This window comes from Andrographis paniculata, unplaced genomic scaffold (genome assembly GCF_009805555.1).
Source record: "Andrographis paniculata isolate CXL003 unplaced genomic scaffold, ASM980555v1 Contig53END, whole genome shotgun sequence".
Classification (NCBI taxonomy): Eukaryota; Viridiplantae; Streptophyta; class Magnoliopsida; order Lamiales; family Acanthaceae; genus Andrographis; species Andrographis paniculata.
Window position 1 is genome coordinate 266,844 of NW_026137588.1, and position 6,870 is coordinate 273,713.

General features: G+C 34.5%; 2 protein-coding genes across 2 annotated transcripts; both read left to right on the forward strand.

Annotated features, from left to right (window-relative positions):
- The first annotated feature begins 1,422 nt into the window (after positions 1-1,422).
- On the forward strand, positions 1,423-3,123 carry LOC127255363 (21 kDa seed protein-like). The gene is made up of 2 exons (XM_051280866.1): positions 1,423-1,602; positions 2,374-3,123. The coding sequence occupies exons 1-2, from the start codon at positions 1,498-1,500 to the stop codon at positions 2,920-2,922; spliced, it is 654 nt and encodes a 217-aa protein (XP_051136823.1). The 5' UTR covers positions 1,423-1,497; the 3' UTR covers positions 2,923-3,123.
- A 1,404-nt stretch (positions 3,124-4,527) lies between these two features.
- LOC127255257 (kunitz trypsin inhibitor 5-like) lies at positions 4,528-6,406 on the forward strand. Its single transcript, XM_051280729.1, has 2 exons — positions 4,528-4,792; positions 5,657-6,406. Exons 1-2 carry the CDS (start codon positions 4,691-4,693, stop codon positions 6,197-6,199), a joined length of 645 nt encoding a protein of 214 aa, XP_051136686.1. The 5' UTR covers positions 4,528-4,690; the 3' UTR covers positions 6,200-6,406.
- The last annotated feature ends 464 nt before the right edge of the window (positions 6,407-6,870 follow it).

The following is a 6,870-nucleotide window of genomic DNA, read 5'->3' on the forward strand; positions in this document are numbered from 1 at the left end:
AATTTTTGGTATTATTAAGTACCAGTACAATGAAAATTTGTTTGTTTTGAACAAAATTTTCACATCTACAAAGATATTTACGGTTTTTTTTATAAAATATTTGGATATTTTCTTTATAAGACAAGCACATGAATGGATCGAACGTTCCATTAATTAGAAACAAAATGAGGATTTCGTGTAGATTTTTCCATATTATAAATGTTAAGTATGCAATAAATTAAATTAAGGAATTTTTTAAAAAACCATACAACACATGATTCTGTATTAAAATTTACCCTTTAAAACATATCTTAGAAGTAATTTTAAATTCAGAATATGTCTGAACCAGCATTATCCTTATGAATTCACAACCATTAAATCAAATCCGTGTAAGTATCAACCTATGATTGATAAAATTATTATGCATTTTTGCGTAGGATGTTCACTTTGGGGACCACCACCCATTTATCGATAAATTAATTGAACAATTGGCGAACGGTGTTTAATGCATGTGTTCAAATATTTCTGGGACCATCACACTATTTATTCTCTAGAAAATTATATAAAGTGTGTTTGTTGTAGAAAAGCATTTCCTACAATTTACTAAAATCAATCAATCAATATATATATATATATTTAATAATGTGGGAATCCACAGTCGCTATTTGACAAGTGCGGATAAACCCCGGTTGAACCTAATAGTATGCAAACTTGCCCAACAAAGTAAGTCAAACTAGGTGAACCATGTGTAGTAAGTCAGACCTAAAGATATCGGGGTTTGAACCCGGTCACGGGTCCACCCCCACATTTGATCATATGGCAGTTAATGCACCGACCCATCGACGCTATAATATAATGTTGGGGTGCAAACCCAAGTCCCACATCGGAAGTTGTGAAGAAAATTGTACACTATAAGTTCCAAGTGAACTCCACTAGTATGAGACCTTTTGGAGTAAGTCCAAAAACAAATCTGCGCAGGTTAAGCCCAAAACGGATAATATTATACTACCGTTGAGTTGACCTGGTATTAGAGTATTTATTTTGTGATTGGCCGTCTCAAAATAAAAATACGCATACTTTCTAACTTGACAGAGAGATTATTATTTAAACAAAAATCTCAATCCTCCAAACTTATTTCACAGCGTCACCAATCCTAATACTATTCTCAGCCAAAAACTTTTAACTCCAGAGTTTTGATGGGATTGGATGCATTAAGTTGGCATGGGCTGTGCAATCTAGACTTTCGAACTCAAGGACAAACACACCTACTTTATCTTTTTCTTTATTGAAATGAATACAAATTATTCACTCTTTTTTGTAAGTTTGTGGTCCTATTTACGTGTTACTTTGCAGCAACAACAGCAGCAGTTTCAGTGAAATAAAACGTGCAAATTTGTCTGTAGTCACTTGGAGCATCCATAAGAGCTAACACATTATCGTTCTCACCTTCCATCCATAGTTATTATCACACACACACACACACTCTCTCTCTCTCTCTCTCAATTATTGATCATAATAATGAAGACTCTTCTCCTCTCTCTGTGTTTTCTTTTCTTCTTCGCCATTTCAGCTGCTCAAGACCAAGATTTGCGAGTTTTTGATACCAATGGAGATCAGCTGAAGGTACACTCCACTAAAATAACTCCACTAAAACATTTCTTTCTAATCAATTTTGTAGAATTGAATTAAAATTGAATTGATCATCTTTTTCACAATTATAGTGATGCAATTTGCCTAATTTTCCCTGTTTCCGTATCCTCGAATGGACAAAATTCGCGCTTCTCATTTGAAACGCCCGATGAACGAAAGATGCGATGATGTCCGACCTTAAATAAAAAACAAAATAAAAACTCTCAGTTGTGCTCTCTTGTGAGTTTTACGCAGCCTTTTACTATTCATATTTTTCTTCCCTAAAAAATATCACATCAAATAATTATTATTTTTTATATTATAATATAAATTTATTTTAAATTCAAAATATTATTTCAACCTCTATTTATATCACATCAAACAACTATTCAAATTCAACTTTTTATTATTCAAAAGTTCAAACCCAAAAACTAAAACCACAAACAAACACACCCAATTTTTCTTATTTTGTATTTATTTTCTTAGATTTTAGGATTTTTGAACCTATAAATATTAACGGTTTAGACAGAAAATTTTGAAGAGTTTTGAAAATTTTGAAAAAAAAGTAAAAAAGTAGTATTTTATTTGACATTTTGCGACAGAAAATGTATTTTATGTGATGTTTTTCCAAAAGTAAATTGTGTCAAATGAGTTAAAGTTGATTGTAAAAATGAAGCTAGTTTCATTAATAATCATACGTTCAATTTTTTATTGGAAAATTACATTGACTCGGCTATCTCAATTCGTGCAATCGGCATCATATAGGCCGGAGAGAAGTACTACATTGTGTCTTCCATCCGAGGTGCCGGCGGCGGCGGCCTTTTTCTCTCCAACTACAGCGCCGGAGGTTGCGAAATCACCGTGGTTCAATCAGGTAACGACCTCTATAGGGGCATTCCATGGAGCTTCCATCCTCCAAGTCCCGAGCAAGCCTTCATCTATGTCTCCCAGTCCCTCAATGTCAAGGCAGCCAACCCCCCGGCGTCGTGCACCAACGCCACCTCATGGAGCATCGGCACACTCGACAGCGCCTCTGGAGGGCTGCTAATCCAACTCACCGGAACTCGCGGTTTTCCTAGCTGCACGACATACCAAAACTGGTTCAAGATCGAGAGGGGCAGATTTTCGGATACCTACAAGTTCGTGTTCAACCCTGTTGACATCTGCTCGCCCGCCACCGAGAATTTCAATTTGAGCTTAGCATTCCCGTCGGGAGCGAGGACTCTTGTGCTGCCCTTCGACAAGAACACCATCTCCTTCGACTTCGAGTTCTTTAAGGCAGAAGGTAGTAGTAACAAAGCCTATGTGCAGTAAGGAATTGAGTGAAGGAATAAATTTACATGGATCGACCATGGCTGCTACTGTTGTGCTGTTCTGTCTCTTTGGGTTCTTATTACGATAAATAAAACTTGTTCTTGAGATGATTGTTGGGGGAGAGATAGACAGCAGATGGTGTGTGTCTTATGTATGTCTTGTTGGAGATTCATCTAACCAGAAATAAATTTCTAGCTACTACTTGCTATCGTGCACAAATTTACTCCATTCATCCCAACTAAAATTACATTTTTATCATTATGTGTATCTCATTTAAAAATATTAATTTTTTTATTATAATAAATATAATCTCATATTACTACCCAAATATCCTTTATTTAAATTACAAATATATCACTAAGATATACATAATATATAGAAGAAAAAAAAATCAAAATCATGTTATTCGTTTTCAATAATTAATTAAATATTATTATTTTTAATATACTAAAAAAAAATTCAAATAAATATTTTCGTCCTAGAGAGAGAGTATATATTTCCTCACCTTTTTCTTTTCACTTTGTTCTTTAAATTTATCAAATTATTAATTTTGACAAAATAAAAAAATTATATTTAACTATTATCCTTCATTTTAATATTTATTTATCTATTATATTCTCTATTTTTATTATCTTTAATTATCAACAAAATTTTCAAGAAATATTTTTAACTATCTTTTTTCTTTTATTATTTTTTTTAATAAAATATTTAATTTTTTTTTTTTTTTTTTAATTCATGAGCGGGATGCAAGTGAACTATTTACTATTTAATTCATCCATGTAATTGTATATATTTCAAAGTGGCTCATTCAAGTCGTCCTCCACTTTGGTGTGGAACCCAGCATATATATAGACTCCTTCAATATTGACTTAAAATGCTTGATTTTAGCTCATACTCTCAAAGGGATCGTGGATCAAATTAATTTCGGGACCAACAGAATGAAATGTGCAAGATTAAGACTAAAAACAAAGGTAATGGAAATCGAGATGAACATACACACAAAAAAGACAAAAGTTTGGTGACCAAATCGATTAACTTATGTCCACTGGTGGCTAAGTCAAATATAATCACTAGTATAAGTAAAGTGAAGATTTGAGAGAGTGTAATCAATATTTATAGACACTAGCTTATGTTGGTTGACTCCTATATATAGATAAATTAATTATACATATCTCAAACAATCTTAAATTTTTAGGTAAAATGACCATTCAAATTATTTAACATAGTATCAAATCCATAGGTAAAAACATTTTAGGTAAGACAGTCATTTAAATTATTTAACATGGTATCAGCCATAGGTAAAAATATTTTAGGTGCGACAGTCATTCAGATCATCTAACAACGTAAAAGCCTAATAAGTTTGGATTTTCGCTACACTTGGACGATTCATCTTAGACTTCACATTGTAATTCCGGTAATAACATATAGAAGCAAGAATTCTTTTTTTTTTTCTCATTTGTAAGTAAGTTGGTGGCCTTATTTAGTTCCAACGTTAATGAAGACAGTGTCCTTGCTGCAGCTGCTTCAATGACATAGAACGTGCAAATTTTTTCTGTGGTTTTTTCGAGCATTATCTATAAGAGACACCACATTATTGTTTTTACAACCTACCCATAATTATTACAATTCTCTCTCTCTCTCTCTCTCTCTCTCTCTCTCTCTCTCTCTCTCTCTCTCTCTCTCTCTCTCTCTCTCTCTCTCTCTCTCTCTCTCTCTCTCTCTCTCTCTCTCTCTCTCTCTCTCTCTCTCTCTATTATTGATCATAGTAATGAAGGCCCTCTTTCTCTTTCTATGTTTTCTTTTCCTCTTCACAATCTCAGCTGCTGAAGAAGATGCTGCAGTTCGTGACACCGATGGAGATCATCTCATGGTAAACTTCACTTAATTGGGTCCTGAATTAACTTAGCTAACTATATATTGCCTCAAATTAATAACTCTACGAAAATGAAAAATATATGTTTGATATAATATATTTGGAGGAAAAATAGTTTGTTTGTTTGAGGGTTTGGATTTTTTTTTGTGATTTGAATATTAAGAACTCTCAATTTGCATAATTGTATAATATGATATAAATAAGTATTTTATGTGATGTTTTGAATATACATTAATTAATTTTTAATATAATATAAAAAAAATAAAAAACAGATAGTTGATTTGATATTATTACTTTTTTTATATATATAATAGTAAAAATGTTATATAAAAGAACACATACAATTTCAAATTGCATAGAATTTAATTTAATTTAAGGATTGTCATAAAAAGTTTATTTCTCTAATATATTATTTTCCTGTTTGAAACAAATAAGAAATTAATATGATGATTTTTTTATTTTTTTATTCCTATTTTTCTGTATTAATTTAATTTCAAACCGAGCATACACTACTCTCAAAAAGCCATGTTGGCGCTGTGGGTGACTCTCGTTTTTAGATAAATAAATAAATAAATTATACATATTCTTAAGAGTTTAAACTTTTAGATGAGTTACTGTCAGTTTACATTATCTTACATGATATCAGAGCCTTGTAAGTAAATAAATAAATAATGTTTATTTTAATAGTTTAAATTTTTAAGTGAAACAGTCATTTAAATCGTCATCTTACACGCCTCCAAGACACCATGCCAAGCCTGTTCCAATTTTAGTATATTTGTGCTACTTTCTGCACTAAAACTCGGCATTATGTCTTTTGCATCAAAATGACTTTTATACTTAATGCCGCGCCTCCTGCTGCAGGCCGGAAACAAGTACTACATTGTGCCTACCCTCCGAGGCTCCGGCGGCGGCCTTTTACTATCCGACTACAACAGCGAAGGTTGCGAGATCACAGTTGCCCAATCAGGAGACAAACGTAATAGAGGCATTCCTTGGAGTTTCCATCCTGCAGACCCCGCGCAAACCCACATCAATATCTCCGAGTCTCTAAATATCAAGTCAGTATATCCGGTGGCGTGCACTGGATCCATCGTGTGGCGCATTGGCAGCGCCGACTCTGCCTCAGAAGGGCAACTAATCCAACTCGCCGGATCGCTCGGAGATCCTAGCTGCTGGCCATATACTACTACCTGGTTCAAGATAGAGAAGGGCAAATATCAGAACTCCTACAAGTTTGTTTACAACCCGGAAGACATTTGCCCTGAAGCTACCGAGGATTCCAACTTGAGCATTGGAGTCGGGTCGGGAGCGAGGACTCTGGTTCTGCCTTTTAACAGCAGAAGCCGCGCCTTCGACTTTGGTATTTTTAAGGTAAGAGGTAGCGATAGAGCCTACGTGCAGTAAGAAAATGAAGGAAGTAATTAATGTGGATCGATCGTCGTTACTACGTGCTGTTGTGATGTCTGTTCTGTTAGGTTCTAATTATCATGAATAAAATGTGTTGTTAAGATTATGGCTGACTATACACAGCAGATGATGTTTGTGTCTGCGTGTTTTATGTAAGCTTTCTTGGAGATTCGTCTCACCAGTAATAAATTTTTTTCTACTGCTTGTTATGGTGCACATATACATATACATACATATATGTAATATAGGACTATTTCACATCTTGCACCTGTTTCTGTTGTTGTATACTGTCTGCGATCTGTCTGTTGTCGGCTATTTAGGAAACCACAGGTGGGTTTGACGTTTCATGCAAAGTTTAGGAAACTATGAAGGGATTTGACGTGCCTCACCAACAATGTGTTGGCTACATCTACGGGCACAAACGGAGAACAAATTTTATTGAAGCTAGGTTAAGTATCCCTAAGTCTCTTTAAAAAACTAAGAAAATAGATCACGGGCTCAGCCTAATACCAACTCAAAAGCTCAATACTGCACACCGTCGGACGGGCCCAACTCGGCGCCCCCGGACCCAGGCAAGGGGACTTCGCCCCCTCTTGACTGTCCGACTCGCTAACTGGTCAACGAGACTCGTGAAAACTCAGCGAAGTGACAAACTATATTCAAAGCAT

Bases quoted from the DNA above. Each gene is read 5' to 3' on its own strand.
- LOC127255363 (XM_051280866.1), top strand. From the start codon at position 1,498: ATGAAGACTCTTCTCCTCTCTCTGTGTTTTCTTTTCTTCTTCGCCATT. The intron at 1,603-2,373 runs GTACACTCCACT...GGCATCATATAG, and splicing joins CCAATGGAGATCAGCTGAAG to GCCGGAGAGAAGTACTACAT.
- LOC127255257 (XM_051280729.1), top strand. From the start codon at position 4,691: ATGAAGGCCCTCTTTCTCTTTCTATGTTTTCTTTTCCTCTTCACAATC. The intron at 4,793-5,656 runs GTAAACTTCACT...CTCCTGCTGCAG, and splicing joins CCGATGGAGATCATCTCATG to GCCGGAAACAAGTACTACAT.